Consider the following 19,167-nt stretch of genomic DNA (forward strand, 5'->3'; position numbering starts at 1 on the left):
GTAGCCCAGCTGGCCTCCAGATGAACAGTCCCTGCTCACAAATCAACATTATTTTATCGCCCGAGTGAACGTGCAAACAAAATTTGAAAAACAAATGTCTATAGTTTAAGATAGAAAAAACAAACAAACTAGTGTAACAATTCGCCTCATTTTATTTAAATATACTTAGCAGTGAATCATGAAGTGAAATTACTGAGACATGGCTCAGGAGACAGTTATCAACAGATTGCTTCTCACAATCTGCTAGGCATGTGTGAAGTCATGAATGACAGAGACAGATGGATATGTTTACAGCATTTGGAGGGGGTGGATACATTTTAAAGAACTTCAAATTAATGCCATTCTAAGCCAGATTTACAAAAGCATTTTCTACAGGTATTTCGTAATTTCTTTCTCCCATACCACTTTCATCACCCCAGTACTCTAGTGATGCCATTTTGCGATTGACTGCTAAGCAATAGGCAGTGACAAACCAAAGGTGACCTGTCCATTAAGCTTCTGCCCTTCCCTCTAGGGAACTAACTGCAGCTATAGTCGGACAGGGTCTATTAAAACAGAAGTTAGCGTTTCAATGGAGCAACTGGCTCTAGTCTCTAGACTCTTGCAGCCACTGGATTTCAACATGATGTTGGTAGTGAAAATACATGATACTTATTTATTATATCCCAACAAATATGACACTAGCTGGGGGTCACCGCCAGTATGACAGTCTCAAGCTTCCAGCTAGGGCTTGACTGCAATAAAGTGCATTACATTGCACCATACTGGTATAATGAGGGGACTGTTTTGGCAGCCAGACTGAGGGCTGCCTCTCAGGTATGAGTTCACCATAATGGGCACTGAAAACCCATGATTTTTATTAAAAAAAAGGGAGGCCCATCACAAGTCTTCTTTTAATACAAGTGGAAAATTTCCAGGTTGGAAGAAAAAAACTTCTGAGCTGTCAGAAGATGAAAGGGGGCAAATGGTGTTCGAACAAAAGGGATTTAATATATTGATTTATTTCTAGAGCGCTTAATTTTTTTTAGTTTAAATTGTTCTTCTATTATATAATAAAACATTGTGTGGTGTATGGTATAATAATCTAGCAGCTGTGAACAGCGTTATCTGCTCAACTCATAATATTTAGCACAAGGTGTAAATCCTACCAGCTTTAGAGGCTCTCCCATTTTCCTGCTGGAAAATTTGTCTGCCAGGAGAATAGTGTACAAGGTTCACATCTGAAAACAGCCATTTAAACTATTTTCCTGGAGGTTCTGCCAATCTGTCTCAAGAGCTATTACAGGGAACCCATACACTGTAGTCCTTTACACTGCATCAGTCACATCCCAGAACTTCAACTGATCAGAACCAAGAATCATCACTGCATTTACTTAAATGAACTTTCAAATTTTACAATAAAGAATTTCTGTGGCACAAGATTTCTTCACTTTCAGCTACTTAAGTCCCATTCTCTGGAATTCCATTCCTAAAACCCTAACAACATTACACTCTGCTTTTGAGATCATGCTTAAAATGCAGTGCTTTGACCAAGCATTTTGCTATCCCTCGTAATATCTCATCATTTGGCTCAAGAGTAGCTTTTTTTGTCTTTGTGAGGCATCTTATGATATCTTTTCTATGCTAGAGGCAGCTCATAACCAAAGGTCACACCCTGCAACCTGACAGGTCTGCATCAAAGGCTTGCATGTGATGACTCTTATCCTTCACTCCGAGGTTGGCTCCACATTCACTTCCTCCTATAGCTCTCCAGTGACAAGGCACAGGTCTCAAGAAGTCAGTGATATAGAGAGAGGAGAAAAGGGAGAGCAAGAGACATGGACAGAGCAAGAGGGAGAGCTAATTTTTCTGGAGCTGGCTGAGCAGCAATGTGTCAGGTAGCTTAATTTCACCAGGCAGATTGTCTTAGACATCTGTAATTTGCTGCAACAAGAAATGCTGCCTTGCTGGACCACTGGGCTATGCTTTGCCAGTGGCCCACAAAGGCACCACAACCCTTAACTTTTCACCCTGGCTCTTTTAAATCTGCAGTAAACAGATGCATTAATCAGATTACCAATGCCCTCTTCACCAGTATATTACCTTCTCCATTGACCTCAACAGTTACTGGGAGGCAGCAGAGCATTTGGGGATTTGTAGCAGTGACTGGTCTCCAAATGCAGGGAGCCAATAACTGCAGAGTTTGCCATCAGGGCAAACCATCACCAGTAAACGGCAGAGAAATTGATACCACTCCATCAATGTGCAGCTAATGGCTGATGGCTGAAACATGATTGTGTAAATTTTTGCAAAGTATCCAGGCATCTGCTATGACATTTATTTTAAGTCACATTACCGTTCGCTCAGTATTTGAGCCTCCCTAGATGACTTCTGGGGCAATAAGGGATATCCACTACAGGTGTAGTTCATGACACCATTCTAAAACCCAATAACACCCAAACAGCAATGATATAACAGAAAACACGGAACCACCAGGGTTATAACTCATTACAGTATGGGAAGTTGAAGGTGTGGTTCAGGTGTCTTGATGCGACTGGGCAGGGAGGAGTTTATGCCCCACAAAGAGTTGCCCATAAAGTCATGTGCTACATATTTCACAGCTTTGTCTTAAGAAGTCTATCTTTGGAGGACGCAGATGAGCAGTAGCAGCAGGCTTCATTGGACGAGGAAGTTGAAGGGAAAGAGGAAACAACAGGAGGGTCACCAAAATGCCTTGCAGCCAAATATATTTGAGATCAGCAATTTCTACAACCTACTCAGACAATTCCTATATCAAATTCCTATATAAAACCACACTGAAACCCAAAGTGCTAGAAATTGTGCACAACAGGGGAGTAAGCTGCTCAATTCCACAGGCAATGGGGGTGGGGGTTAGCCCACCTATGATATTGTAAAGAGGTCTGGTGTTCAAAATGGCCTGGGCCTTCTACTCAGCTGCCCATATGTGATTCCTGTCTGCCCCAAACATGCTCCTAAATTCGGGGCTCCAAGTACTCCGTAGCCAACTGTGCATACAGGAAGAGGTGTCACGAGATCCAATCAACTCATGGATTATTTTTCTTTAATCCTGCTCCCTTTCATATGCTCTCACTTCACTCCTATTAGCGTTGAGTTGGAACAGTAGGCAAACAGAACTGAAGACTACTCCATAGTTCTGCTCTCAAAGCTTCTTTGTACATTCCTAAAGGGAAGGCATTTCCTGCCACCAGGTGGCAAGCAGGTTTGAACAGTGCCCTTGACATGCACTAAAATAACTATATAGCATTGGGAAGGAAGCACCTCGGCATGTAGCTTGAGAGTACCCTGTATACTAATCATCTTTTTGGATGTTATTTTAGAACCATCAATTATTATCCAATTTAACTGAGTGTTAGTCAGGGCTTTAACATGCAAAAGTTGCTGAATGCATGATGAATTACATTTTGTCCTGCTACATGGTAAAGGTCGTGTGTTAAGAAACATTAAGGAAATCAAAATACTCAGAATGATACAGAACATGCAAGACAATAAATCAAAAAGCTGGTGGAATTGCATGGCTAAGAATTCCTGGTCACTATCAGCAGAAGTGCCAATAATATGTGGAAGATTTTAAGGTTCAAGCAATACTGAGAATAGCTGAGTAAGTACCCTTTGTAGCACTGAGTGATTTTAGATGGTAGGGGAAGCGAGAGAACAATTGGCAACAAAAGGAATGAGTATCTGGAGAGAAATCTAGTAGCTTACCTCAATAATGTACAAGACTATGTTCTTGTAAAAGCAGTACAGGATACACTTTGCTACGCGATTATAGTTCCAGGCTCCATGAACTAGCAGCAAGTTCTTCAGATATTTGAACTAGAAACAATATGTAAGGATTACAATTGCCCACTACACAATAATGATATATTTTTTGAATAAGTCAAGTTGAAACATCAAACATGGTTGTTCATTCTTACAACTCATCAAAATATACAGAAAAAAATGGCGGCAAATCTCCTAAGTGCCAATGTAGTAATGCAAAAAATAGGCAGACATATAGAAATGACCAATATTACATTATATTACGGTAGTATAATGATTATTTTCCCAGATTAGTCTATATTTCCCCATGGCAGTTAAAGAATTTGAATTCATCAAAAAAAAATCTTGAATTTAAAAAATTGATATCAGTAACTGTGACCATGAAGTCTTTGGATTATCGTAAAACTCTCATTTCCATCAGCACATTCATATCCACTGTTACTCTGGTGTTATATTTAAATGGTACTGTAACTCACTCTCAACTTTAGTCCTGCATCCTGCTGTTGACCTTAAATTTCCTCCTGCTGCATTCAACCTTCCAGATTGTTTGCAATTTGAAATCAAATGTCTAAGACTGAACCGAAAGAGAAGACAACTTTTGGCACATTCATATTAGCCGCTGTTCTGCTCTTTCAGTATGTATATTTAAATGGCAACTCTTGTTCCAAACGTTCAGTCCAAATTTTCCAGGCTCATTTATGGTTGCAGATGGCCCAGTCAGACAGATACAAAGAGAAATATTTTACAAAGTCAGCGAGGAGAACTAGGGTTGAACTTGGGAGGGAGAATTATCATTTAAATAACAAAATTCTTAAAGAACAGAAAGGAGCAGATCCTGATGTGAATGGACTGATATGGTGCTGCTGGGGTTTGGAGAAATTGCTCTGCTCGGAGGGAAGCAATCAGGAAGAAAACCCGAGGAAGGATATGATCTGTGTAAAAGATATCTAAAATAAGGACAAACATTTTCCCTCTTCAATCTACACTATACTTACACAAATTTCAAATATAAACCTTTTTAAAAGATGTATTTGATCTTGGCGTATGCCTGTCATTGGCAACGCCAGCACTTATTGCCCATCCTTAATTGCCTTGAGGTGGTGGTGGTGAGCTGCCTTCTTGAACCGCTGCAGTGCATGTGGTGTAGATACATCCACAGTGTTGTTAGGAAGGGAGTCCCAGAATTGTGGCCCAGTGATGATGAAGTACTAGTTCCAAGTCAGGATGAGTGACAGAGGAAACTTGCAGAAGGTGGCCATTGGCCTTCCAGGTGGTGGTGGTTGCAGGTTTGGAGGGTGCTGTAGAAGGAGACTTTCAAGTTGCTGCAGTGCATCTTGTAGATAATACATGCTGCTGCCACTGCATGTCAGTGGTGGAGGAAGTAAATATTTAAGGTGGTGATGGTATGCAATCAAGTGGGCTTCTTTGTCTTGGATGGTGCTGAGCTTCTTGGCTGTTGTTGGAGCTGCACTCATCCAGGCTAATGGAGAGTATTCCATCGGACCTCTGACATGTGCCTTATAGATAGTGGACAGGCTTTGGGGGAGTCAGGGGGTGAGAATTCTAGCCTTGGACCTGCTCTTGTAGCCACAATATTTACATGGTCTAATTAATTTTCTGGTCAATGGTAACCCCCAGGACGTTGGTGATGGGGGATTCAACAATGGTAATGCCATTGAATATTAAGGGGAGATGCTTAGACTCTCTCTTGTTGCCTGGCACTTGTGTGACGTGGAAGTCACTTGGCACTTATCAGCTCAAGCCTGAATATTGTCCAGGTCTTGCTGCATGCGGGCACCGATTGCTTCAGTATCTGAGGAGTTGAGAATGACTCAACTCTGTGCAATCAACAGCAAGCATCCTCAGTTCTGATGTTATGCTGGAGAGAAGGTCATTGATGAAGCTGAAAATGGCTGGGCCTAGGACACCAGGGGAACACTTGTAATGATGTCCTTATATTGAAAAGAGAGGACTCTAAAACCCACAACATATTTCTTTGTGCTGGTATGACGCCAACCATTGGTGATCTTTCCCCTTAATTCTCATTGACTTCAATTTTGCTGGACTCTTTGATGCCATACATGTTCAAGTGCTGCCTCAATGTCAATGGCAATCACCCATTGCTCATGTTCACAAATTTTGTAAAGGGTTTGTTAAATGTTTCAGATAAAAATGCCAGATCATGGTAACCACCACTAAATATCCTAGTATATATTACTGGAGTTACTTTTGAAAAGTCTAACTCGTGTGGTCAAACCACTTTAGAAAATATTTATAAATTGAAAGTAAATAGAAGTGCAAACATAAGCCACATATTCTTGGAGCTGATGATCTTTTGATGTTGGATTTCAGCATGATGATCAACAGTAAGGGTGACAATCCTAGCAGTTAAAACATTTCTGGGTTCATGAGGCAAAAACAGTAAAGGGCCATTTGGTTCAATACTATCACCCTTAACTGTATTCAATAGAAATCAACCAAATCTTGTAATGCCAGTGACATTGAAATATGTCAAATTAAATTTGCATACTAAGGGTTATTAAAGTTTACTCATATGCCAAATGATTATTTTCTATTCAGTTACCTGTGCAATAGAATAGTCAGATGAATTTGCTGCCTGTAGTCCCTCATTTCCACTTATTCCAACTCCAACATGTGCTGTCTGGATCATTCCCACATCATTCGCTCCATCACCTATTGCTAATGTTATAACTTTCACCTGTTTCTTCACCATCTCAACAATTTCTGACTTCTGAAGAGGAGAAACTCTGAATAAAGTGAAACAGGAAGATAAATTTGAGTGGAACAGAACCTTAGTAGGCTAGAAGAATGATATTTGTTTGTTTTTATATCTCTTAATAGTACAAGCCTTTTCCATGGTATGTTCAGTTCATGCTTTTGTGCAATACTTATGTATCGCGTTAATCTTAGGCACATTTCTTTAGTCACACCTAATTTTGAGCCTCTCTTAAAGCTGCCCAACCCCTTTCCCTGCTTCTAATTTTCCAAAAGCTATCGCAAGCCACAGGAAAGTAAGCTAAAGCAAAGTAAAAACAATTCAACAGCTTCACATGGAATATAAGCACTTACCATTGTAAATAATGATCATCAGAGTTAGGAGAATTTACACCTCCTACCTCATCTCATTAACAGGCAGCAAGTGGCTGCCTGCTTCCTGAAAATCAGAGATGGTGGTGGGGTTGATGTTCAGATGGGATGGGGGTGAGTTTAAACTTCCCTTAGTGGAACTCAGAGAAGCACTTGGATACAAGTATCATGCTGGGCATTAACTCAGCATTTAGAATTGGATTTGGCCTCCACTGTTTGGAGCGGGGTTCAAACCTTCCAACTCAGTGGCAGGAATGTTACCATTAAGGCAAAGGCTTGCTCAGGCAGTTATGGAAATAAACAGAATGAACATTATCAAAAGCAATTCCACACAAGGATTACCCTGTTTACAGTTTTAGGTTATCTGAAACATCCATACATCACTGTCTAATTTAGTATTCCTTTGCATTAGTACCTTATTAATGTTGGATATTTATTCAACCAATTTATTAATAATTTCTATAATTTAACCCATACACTGTTAACATTCCAACTTAAATGTTCTGCTGAAGTTATATTGACTTTCTGGGGTGTGTAGGCTTAAGGGTTTGGAAGTCAGAGATTATCCAAACAGAGAGTCAAGAATTCATAAGTTATGAATAAGTCCACAGGGTCTTAGCTTGAGTTCTCTCGTGTAAAGACAGGCCTCTGGTTCTGGTGGATGCCTGGAAGTTCTCACCACTGGCTTCAGCTTTACAGATCCAAATGCAGGCTGGTTACACTCAGATGAGGGTAATCTGGCTAGGGCTGATAGCCACACACAATTTTAGGCAATGTAGAGAGAGGGAGCCAGACAAGGTAGCTTTTCAAAGCAGCTTTGGAACACAAACTCATTACTTATCACCATATGGCAGCTAGTGGCGTATAAAATGGGGCATGGCTTGTTTTCCCTCCAATGGTCCAGCACTACAAAGAAGCAGTACCATTCCAGGTACGCTCCACAGCTCTGGAGTAGCTGGGGTTGCAAGTCCTGGCCAGGAGGTATCTCAGCTTGTTCTCCAACAAGACTGCTTTCAAAACAAACAGGTTCACAATTTAAGTTTTCTTCTTCTCTCCCATGTGATTGCCTTTTTTTCTTCCAGCTTCATTAATTAAAGCACTTTGCAGTTCAACACAAACAAACAACTCTTTCTCAAGTACCGTATAGGTCACGTGATTTCTTGGAAGAGACCTGCTTGTTGAAAATCCCAAGGTCAACTTATGACCTTTTATAAAAATATCCCAGCTTAGCATCCACGTGTCCAGATCATGCCTTGTCCTTCCATTTTGTAAAAGAAAACTTCAGTCTTTAGAGATACGATTCTAACGCCCCCAAGATGTGCCACCGGACCTCTCAGAAGTCCCAATGCAATGACCCTGTGGAAATTACCTGGGAAGTTTGAACTGCTAACAGGTAATTCCCCATATCCCCTGAACCCTCAGCAAAAGTCTCCAGCTCTATTTCTAGATAGTTCCGATTACTTATCTGGAGGTTATCCAGGAAATATTAGTCAGATTAAAACCTAGATCAACACATGGGTAACCATGCCGACTCTACCATGACGCCCCGACTACGCCCCACCCCCGACCTGATCTCACGCACCCTTCCTCCCACCCAACTTCACCTATCGTACTCCCCCACCTTACCCACACCACCACACCCCTACCCCACCCTATCCCCTTACACAATTACTTTCTCTCCAAAGCTTTTCAAAGCAGCTTTGGAACACAAACTCATTACTTATCATCATATGGCAGCTAGTGCCATATAAAATGGGGCATGGCTTGTCTTCCCTCCCATTGATCCTGCACTACAAAGAAGCAGTACCATTCCAGGTACGCTCCACAGCTCTGGAGAAGCTGGGGTTGCAAGTCCTGGCCAGAAATGTGGCCGGTGTGGTGCAGAAAAGTAGGAATGGAGTGGCAACCTGACGGTGATTGCCATCCCTCAGAAGTTTCGGGCCAATGTTTTTCAGGCAGAACAGACTGTGCTTATCAGAGGCCCACTGCAGAAGGTTGCTTTTCCAAATACATTATCCTTGCTGGAGGATCAGTGAGCCCACATGAAATATGCAACTCCAAAAAGTCACCAGATGTTGGGTCAGATGTGGAGAGAATTTCTACCCTCTGAAAACATGTCATGTTTCTGTGAACCAGAAAGTCCAGCCCTCTGTATTTAAATATGCTCTGCTCCTTTAGAATGGGTACATATGTAGCAAATGTCAAATTAAATTGCATATGAAATGTCCAAAAGTATTTAAAAAATTTTAGGATCCAGATGACTTGAAAAGGTACATTTTCCAACTGTGTGGCTTCAGCCCAATGGATAAGGTTCCATGAGTGCATAATCAGAAAATTTGCCCTTACAAATCAGATCAGTTTTTTTTTAAAGGTAAGGTTTCTCCTATTTATGATGTTGATTTCTCCTGGTCAACAGGTACCACTATATAGCACATGTGGTTTTCTTTCAGAGTAAACATAAGATTATAAAATGTGATTATAATGGCTCACTTGATTACACAATTTCCTCTGCACATTTTAAAATTATTTTCAACGACCATAAAATGCAATTTTACGCTGAAGTGCAAGAGACACAGGCCAGGATTTTCCAGCCCTGTCGTGGTGGGACCCGCAGGAGATTCAGCAGCCTAGCCAAAACTCCACTGACTTTCGGCAGGACCGACGATCCTAGTGGTAGGTGAGGCCAGAAGATCCCACCCATAGAATAACAGACATTTTTTTCTCAAGTCTCCCTCCCCCTATTCTTTCATATAGTTGAAGGATGTACAACATATTACTTATGTACACTTAATTGCATGCAACTGACAAAGTGATCGAACTATTTGCTTTTTGCAAAGATCAAGATTAAATTTTTTGCACTTAAAAAACAAACATAGAATTCATAAAACATTGATATTCTAGCTTACCGGCAGCAGATGACCGCCTTGCAAGACAAAGCAAGATCCAAAAAAGACTGTCGCACTCCAAATGTCAGGGCATATTTGAGAGTCTTCCCATCTATAATCAGTGCAAAGTCATTGTCCTTATGCAAAGCATCACCTAGAGTATTGCAGTGATGGACGAGTGTTTCCCTTGTTGTCTGTGAATTAATTATAAAAAAACTAAGCTGGCTTACACTGAAGCCAAAAGAAATGTTAAATTACAACAACTTGTATTTTTATAGCACCTTTAACTAGTACTGAGAACATGAAAGGAAAACTTAATAATGGATATTGCTGTGACCACAGCCGATGTTAATTGCTGCGCACACCAAATCCCAGAAGGAAACTTGGTTTATGGGCCATACCCTTGTCTTTTGTATTCTGAAAACGAAAAGGGGACATACTGATCTCAACAGTAAGTCGTCCAGTGACACTTTTGGGATTTAAAAAATTAAAAGTAAAAGTTTTAACAATAAAAGAAAAATTAAGCACACAATATTATGGATACACAGTCAAACTTGGAAATCATTCCAAATTTGCAGTAAGTGGTAGCGGACAAGGAAAATGACATTTTACTCGCCAGCTGCAATTGCAGCTACTCACGCCGTATCGTCCCAAACCCGCCACATTAATTAAGCATTCCCAGGAAAAATGCCATTTCCATGGTGGGCGGGCTCTCATTCACCCGCCATGCCATCATCTCACCACTTCAGTACGGCGGGTGCCATATTTAAAGTGCAGTCACGCGCACACATCTCAGTGCTTCCAGCCCATGACTGCTTCAAAGAAGACAAGGATCTGAAAGGCAAAAAGACTGCAGCCTCCAGCTTCAATGACACGTCCCTCGAGCGCCTTTTGGACGCAGTGGAGGCCTGCCATGATGTCCTCTACCCCTGCTCTGACCCCTGGATGGGCAACAACCTCACTAATCCGGTTTGGGAGGCAGTGACAGCCATGGTCAGCGCCAACGCCCTTCAAAGGAGGAAAGTCACCCAGTGCAGCAAGAGGATGAATGATCTCCTTTGTTCCTGCAGGGCTCTCCACATTACTCTCAAACCCATCAGACATCCACAGGGTCTTCAAGGAATATCACCATTCACTCTCTCACACTCACTTTCATTGTCCTCATCCCATCCATGGGACCACTCACCACCCACACATGCCAGGCATACTTATCATCTGAGTTGGCAGGTGTCCTGCTTATACTCTCTCCATCTCTATTCATGCAGGACAAGCTGGCACACAACAACAGAGAGGTCACAGACCGGTGGAGGAATGCCTGAAATCAAGGTCCTCAGAGGCTTTGAAAACAGAGCTATCCAGCTGGCTGGCGAGGATCTGGATCATTCCTGTGTCGACTGTGAGGTCGGTGGTGCCCTACCAAGTGAAGATCCAGCAGTGCAACATCCATCAGACAACCATGCTGTGAGTAATATGTCCTGTTTCACAGGCCACTGCCATGCACTAATTATCTCTCTTTGCTTCCGCAGGCACATCTGGGAAATAGCCCACAGAGTCCATGACCCAGGGCCTCCAATTAAGCCCCAAAGAAACCTCTGAAGAGGAATCTGGAAGCACCCTCCTTGAAGTCCCATCACAACGCTCACCCACACCCCTCGGTGTGACCTAGCTTTAGAATAGCCCTGGGATCAAAATCTGCTGAGCGCACCACACTGTCTGATCTGCAGCAGGTGGCAGCAGTGACTTCCCAAGTGTCCAGCATTTGGAGGACTGGTGAGCAAATCAAGCAGCTATGTGGGCCTCCCGAGCAAGCCTGCATCATCTGGCTAGTGCGAGGGCCTCATACCCGCCTCATACTCCTCATCCTTATCCTAGTCAGTGTCCGCCTCATCCGAGGAGACCTCCATCTCCTCCTCAGCCAGCTCCTCTCCCTGTTGCAGCATCAGGTTGTAAAGGGTGCAGCAGATGATGACGACAACGACGTGTGACACCCTCTGTGGGCTATACTGTAGGGTTCCACCAGACCGGTCCAGGCACTGGAGTCTCACATTCAGCATCCTGATGGTCTGCTCCACCAAGTTGCTAGTTGCAGCATGAGCTTCATTATACTGTTGCTCTGCTGTAGTCTGGGGCCGCTGCACAGGTGTCATCAGCGCGTTCTCTGTGGGTAGCCCTTGTCCTCGAGGAGCCATCCCTGCAGCTTCTGTGGGCCTGGAAGAATCCAGGGATCTGTGACCGATTAAGAATGTAGGAGTCATGTGCACTTCCTGGAAACTGTGGGCAGATGAGCTGCACTTTCAGCAAATGGAATCCCTTGCGGTTGACATAGTTGGCCGTGTGTTGCGACGGAGGCCTGAGCGCCACGTGATTGCAGTCGATGACACCTGCACCTGTGGGAAAGCGGAGATTGGGGCAAATCCAGTCGCTCTTGCATCCTGGCTGTTCTGGTCCCGGGAGAAATGCACAAAGTTATGTGCCCTTGCGAGGATGGCATCCATGACCTCATGGATGTATTTGTGGGTGGAAGCTTGTGATATCCCTCACAGTCACCTGTGGAGCCTTGTAAGGAGCTACTGGCATAGAAATTGAGCGCCGCAGTCACTTTCATGGCCACTGGCAGTGGATACCTTCCATTTTCCCATGGCATCAAATCCTGAAGTAGCTGGCATATGTGACCGGCCAGTTCCCTGGACATGTAGAGTCTTTGGCGACACTAATTCTCGGTAATCTGCAGGAATGAAAGATTCATTCACTGTGGCTCTTTGACAGCGTGTGCGGAAGCCCCAGCTGCCCCTTCTTCCAGAGGGTGCTACTCCGCTCTCTGCACAGCCAGTCTTGGTTAAGTCTGAAGGCCCCTTAACACCTCCTGGACAGTGCTGGCCACCATTTGGATGGCCAGAGATCAGTACGGTGCCCAAACCCCACCCACCTCCACTCCACTCAACCGATTGGCAGCAGCTTCGCCCACTGGAGTGCCTGCTGTGCTCTCAGCTCAGGCATTCTCCGAACCAGCGCTGCAAGGCTGCACTGTTAGCTTCAACCATGGGGGGGCGACAGGTCTAAACCGGGATGATGACATTGCAAGGAGCTGTGAGCAGTCCCACCGGTGGCTGCTCCATGGCCATCTTTAGCAAGGAGATTGTACAACATGCCCAGTCATCCAACTGTTCTGCAGTCCACGAAAATGCTCATTACTTTGTAGTCTGTGCCCGAGGGAGTGAAAAGCTCTGGAGCATTTGGTGGCACTTTGGTCCCTCTGGGTTGCTTGAGTGGGCAGATAAGCTAGAGGTCCAACTCCAATCATATCAATGTGGCTATGCCTGAACTGCAGAGCAGTGGTTGATTTATACAAGGTTTCCCTAATGTGTGGCCGCTTCCCTCGCCCACCGCCCCCACACCTGGCCCACACGTGCTTGTGTGCTGCCTTCAACAGCAGAGCAGCCCTTGCCCCCACCCCGCCCCCTCAACTACGCACCTCAACCTTGAAGTCCGACAGACGACCCGAACGAGCGCTGCGCAACGTTACCATGTATTTACCTCTCAGTTCCCCTCCAAGTGCAGCCTGCCAAGAGCACGCCTTTTATCCAGCAACCCACATCTGGACAAATCCAGCGACGGGGACGGTTCCGGCGGGCTGGGCTTATAATAATATGTAGTTGTGTTACAATGAGGTTTTTAAATTCATTCATGGGATGTGGGCATCGCTGGCTAGGCCAGCATTTATTGCCCATCCGAATTGCCGTTGCATTTAAGAGTCAATCAAATTGCTGTGGGTCTGAATTCACATGTAGGCCAGGCCAGGCAAGGACAGATTTCCTTTCCTTAGGGACATTAGTGAACCAGATGGGGATTTTTACAACAATTGACAATGGTTTCATGGGGCAGAATTTTGCGGTCGGTGAGCAGGGGGCGGGGCCTGCTTGCTGACGCATAAAATGATGCTGGATCACGTCAGGCGGAAGCCTGTTGTCACCCCGCCCCATTTAAGTTTTCAGGAAGGCGGGTGGGGGGTGGTGGGGGGGGCAGCAAAATCAGCTGTGCACCCGCCAACCTGTCAATGGCCACTTGAGGCCATTGACAGGATCATTTAAACAATTAAAGGACCTGCCTGTCCAACCTTAATGTTGGGGGTCGGCCAGGAGCCCTGGCGGCAAATAGATAAAACATGAAACCTCATCCACCGACAGGATGAGGTTTCATGCAGGGTTTTAAAAAGTTTAATAAAGTTATTATGTAAATTATGAACATGTCCCATCTCATGGGACACGTTAGGGAATTTTTTTTCTATTTTTAATCTTTTTCAAAGTGGAAGCAATCTCCCGGAGGCTGCACTTTGTCTGCCCACGTAAAATGGTGGTGCGGCCCGCTTCTCCAGCAGGCACTGGCTCCCCGCCAGCCAGAGATTGGGTCGGGCCCGCCTGCCTGCAGAAAATTCTGCCCATGGTCATCATTAGACTTTTAAATCCATATTTTTATTGAATTCAAATTCCACCATCTGCCATGGTGGTATTTGAACCCAGGTCCCCAGAGCATTACCCTGGGTCTTTGAATTACTAGTCCAGCGACAATACCACTAAGCCATTACCTCTCCCAGTGTCCAATGGTGGGAAACACGGCCCACCATCAACGGGTGGAGCAGACCATCACAAACAGGTTTCATGATGTTGAAATACTGATTTTTGGCCTTCTCGCTATATTGTCTGCTCAGGCCATCGAACATGCCCGACCCTAGTGGGCACGTACGATTCCGCCCATAGTCTTACAAAACATTCACCCAAAAAGACACTCTACTTGGTCAGAGTCACAAGTAAACATCTTCCAGGCACTACTCCCTCATAGGTGTTCTTACACCTAAGATTTCAATCTACCACCCCTTAGCCTAAAACTATGGCCTCTCATTCTAGAATGCCCCACAAGGGGAAACATCCTCTTAATGATCTGGAAGAGGGAATAGACTTGACAATAAACATAATTTAGTGTCAGTTGTACCATCTACAAGATGCACTGGAACAACTTTTTTTTTACATATGTTCATGGGGTGTGAGCATTGTTGGCAAAGTCAGCATTTCCTGCTAATTGCTCTTGGAGTGTTGGTGCTGAGTTGCAATCCGGAACTGCAGCAGCCTTTCTAGTGAAGGTACTTTTACAGTACTGTTAGATAGAGATTTCCAGGATTTTGATCTAGTGACAATGAAGGAACGGTGAGATACTTCCAAGTTGGGGTGACTTGGAGAGGAACTTGGAGGTAGTGCTGTTCCCAGGTGTCTGCTGCCCTTGTTCTCCTAGGTAGGAGAGGTAACGCGTTTGGGTGTTGATGTCAAAGAAGCCTTTGAGTATTTTTAAAAAACAATCATTCATGGGATGAGTGCTTCACCGGCAAGGTTAGCATTTGTTGCCCATCAAAAAGTTGCTCCAGTGCATCTTGTAAATGGTACATACTGCTACCACTGTGGTGGATGGGGTGCCAATCAAGCAGACTGCTTTATCTTGGATTGTGTTGAGGGTTGTTGGAGTTCCACTCATCCCAGCAATTGCAGAGTATTGCATCACACTCCTGACTTATGCCTGTAAGTAATGGACAGGCTTTGGAGAGTCAAGAAATTAGTTACTTGCTGTGGAATTCCTAGCCTCTTAACCTGCTCTTGTATCCACAATATTTAGCCACAACTGGTTGGTCCAGTTGCGTTTCAGGTCAATGGTAACCCCCAAAATGTTGACAATGGGGGATTCAGTAATGGTAATGCAGCTGAATGTCAGGGGAGGTAGTTAGATTCTCTTTCTTTGTTGGACATGGTCGCTGCCTGGCACTTGTGTGCTACAAATATCACTTGCCACTTATCAGCCCAAGCCAGAATGTTGTCCAGGTCTTGATGCATGGGGACACATTCAGTACCTTGAACTGTGAATGGGACTGAACACTGTGCAATCATCAGTAAACATCCCGAGTTCTGATCTTATTATAGGAGGAAGGTCATTGATGAAGCAGAAGAAGATGGTTGGGCCTAGGACACTATCCTGAGGAACTCCTGCAATGATGTCCTGGGGCTAAGTTGACTGGCCTTCAACAATCACAATCATCTTCCTTTATGCTATGTTACAGTTATGATATTTATAAGATTATGTTTTGAGGTTTTAAGGTAAGGTAATTTAAGGTAAAATGAAGGGGCTTATATGACCTGTTCTGAAATCTGCCTGACAGCAATCCCATGTGGTTTGATGTGAGAGATTAAAAGCAGCCCAGATTATTTTACTGGGAAGAAGGTGAAATATGTTTACACTTGGAGACAATGGGCAGCAGCCTATGTGCTAATAGTGCACACTCATAGAGACACCCGGGTACACACCGAGCATGGTGGACTGTGGGTCTCCAAAGCCCCAGAAAAGTGTTGACAATGTCAGGTTGTAAACAGCTATGCTTTAAACTGTTCATTTTATTCCAAGTTAAAAGAAAGTTGGGATCTTAAGCTAATCAGCAATTCTATCTGGATACAAGGCCCATGTGATTTACATTGCCATGGGGTAATGGGCTTCAAGAGGGGAAGGATTTCTAAGATATCTCCAAAAACTCACAAACAAGATTAGTCTGGCAGGGTCTGGGAGAGAAGTAGTGCAACAAGAAGCTGAAAAGTTCTGTGGTACGCTGCCCAGGAATGTGTGGGAGCTTGCACTCAGATTGGAAAGACCAAATTCGTGAGTTAAATAAGAATGAAAACACATGTTTCCATGTTGGAAAAAGGAAAAGATTGGAAGTAAACCTTCGGGAGCTAATAACCATTTTGGACTGATCCTGGGAGAGTTGAATGTCTACTGGTTAAATGCAGTCTGTGCCTTGCCCATTGCAAACAGCGGCTGGGACAGGCTGTACAATACGATCCGCCAGTCTTTGGGACATATGGCCTACATATCCAGCATCACACTGGCACTGAAATTCATATACCACATTACTCATTTGTGTGATGACAGAGTATCTTTTTGGCTTGACAACAGCATCCTGTTTATGGCAAATATACTCGTGTTACTACTGTATGGTAGCAGCATGAAACAGCTAGCTTCACCTGTTGCTCAAAGGTACCTTGCCCTTCCAGGGCAATCTGAGGTAGACAGCTCTTTTCAGGGCAAAATTCAAAATACAATATCTAACATTAGATGCAATTCTGTGATTGGACAACATTTGCTAAATAATCTTTAGTGTGCTAAGAATTATGCTAACAGCCAATTTAAGATTGTGAGTCAGGCTTGCTTATGTACTGGAGGCTATGTATATTAATGCATAAGACCTTGTTCTTTGCAGACAGAAAGAACATGTACACATATTGTGCCTGTTTCAGCTAAATAAAATAAGTGACAGCCTTTCGCTGACTCCTTCCTCAGGGCAATGCCTTAACCAATCAGGGTCAAGCTGCCTGGTGGAAATTTCAAACAATGCTTGACAGTTAACTGTCAGTCACCATCACTGGTGCATTCTCCATGACAACGCCTCTACAATCAGAGTCCACTTGCCAACCAATCAGCACTCTCTTCGTGTTAAGTGTTCTGATGAGTACAAGGTGAAAAGCTTCGACAAGTCTCTTTTTGCAGCAATACTCAAGTTCTGAATGACCAATCTATAATATCTTTATAAGAATCTGATAAAAAAAACTGTTCTCGCATTCCAAAGATCTATATTTTTACAAGTGCTGAAAAATCCTACTGCAGCCATTTCATGCACTTTATCTTGTTCAAAAACTAAAACCTGGCCTAATAAAATAAAAATTATATTAATGATGAAAAAATACAGATTATTAAAAAAGCCATTACCAAACCTTTGGCTTTCTTCCCTTTCAAATCCACACAATTGTCATAAATCATAAAAGATGTGCCTGACACGCAGGTACAGACTGAAGCTACCGTCTGTTACAGACAATCTACAGGGACTCCTAAATTACTGCTGTAACAAGCTGCTGAAATTTTACCTAAAATAAATATTTACAAATCAAATGCTTCAAATTTTGCAGACTAAGGAAAGGCATAGTTGGTTTGTATTGATCATGAAAGATTATCAGGAAGTGTACCACAGCTGTTTCTGCAACTAAATCAAAAGCATTTCTGCCCTAACAATAAATGTCTCAACATACCAAGAATTGCAGCATACTGATTGTATTTGTGCTTTAATCTAAAAGTACTGTGCAAGATAGAGTACTATGTGGATAAAACCCACATTACAGCTGTTGCAATATTTGTATCAAGAACTCCATTAAAGATACGTAGTTGCTCCATATTTCCCCATGTAAGCACACCAGGAGATAATTTTTGTAATTTCCACGCAGGTATATTCAAACATGGGCCACAAGATGCTTACTGTTGACTGAAGAGTGCATTGCATAAGCTCTCAAAATAACAGTAAGGCTAATGGCCTCAGGTGAGGGGGAGATAAATAGTTAAATGGGAATTTTGAAAAGTTGCTGTCTGAGTTGCAACGCTCCACCATTAGCTTCATTAATATTGTATCACACTGTCTGCCTCCACTGAAATGCATGTGAAGTTGCTGAATTTGCACTGTAAATATGAAGTCCTTCTTACTAACATCTGGGGGCTTGTGCCAAAATTGGGAGAGCTGTCTCATAGACTAGTCAAACAACTGACAGAGCATTGACAGTCATACTCACAGTCATACTCACGGAATCATACCTTACAGATTATGTCCCAGACACCACCATCACTATCCCTGGGTATGTCCTATCCCAGTGGCAGGTCAGGCACAGCAGAGGCTGCAGCACAGTGGTATACAGTCAGGAGGGAGTTGTTCTGGGAGTCCTCAACATCGACTCTGCACCCCATGAAGTCTCATGGCATCAGGTCAAACATGGGCAAGGAAACCTCCTGCTGAATATCACATACCGCAACTCCCACCCCCTCAGCTGATGAATCAGTACTCCTCCGTGTTGAAAACCACCTGGAGGAAGCACTGAGGGTGGCAAGGGCACAGAATGTATTCTGGGTGAGGGCCTTCAATGTCCATTACCAACAGTAGCTTGGTAGCACCACCACAGATTGAGCTGACCGAGTTCCAAAGGTCATAGATGGTAGACTGGGGGTCTGCGGCAGGTGGTGAGGGAACCAACAAGAGGGAAAAACATACTTGACCTCTTCCTCACCAACCTGCCTGCTGCAGATGCATCTGCCCATGACAGTAGGGGTGACCAATGCACAGTCTTTGTGGAGATGAAGCCCATCTTCACATAGAGGATGCCTTCCATCTTGTTGTGTGGCACTATCTCTGTGATAAATGGGATGGATTTTGAACAGATTTAGCAACACAAGACTGGGCATCCATGAGACGTTGTGAGCCATCAGCAGCAACAGCAGGATTGTACTCAACCAAAATCTGTAACCTCATAACCTGGCATGTCCTCCATTC

The 19,167-nt window shown here is 43.7% G+C and overlaps 1 protein-coding gene across 4 annotated transcripts in view; it reads right to left on the reverse strand.

Moving 5' to 3' along the window:
- The window catches only part of atp8a1 (ATPase phospholipid transporting 8A1), a 474,917-nt gene that overhangs the window by 139,862 nt on the left and 315,888 nt on the right, over positions 1-19,167 (reverse strand). For all 4 annotated transcript variants that reach the window (XM_041186502.1, XM_041186517.1, XM_041186510.1 and 1 more), the window contains 3 exons: positions 9,795-9,967; positions 6,365-6,548; positions 3,724-3,834 (listed from right to left, as the gene is read on the reverse strand). In XM_041186502.1, the coding sequence (XP_041042436.1) occupies positions 3,724-3,834; positions 6,365-6,548; positions 9,795-9,967 (468 nt within the window). The remainder of the gene's footprint in view (positions 1-3,723; positions 3,835-6,364; positions 6,549-9,794; positions 9,968-19,167) is intronic.

This window comes from Carcharodon carcharias, chromosome 1 (assembly GCF_017639515.1).
Source record: "Carcharodon carcharias isolate sCarCar2 chromosome 1, sCarCar2.pri, whole genome shotgun sequence".
Lineage (NCBI taxonomy): Eukaryota > Metazoa > Chordata > Chondrichthyes > Lamniformes > Lamnidae > Carcharodon > Carcharodon carcharias.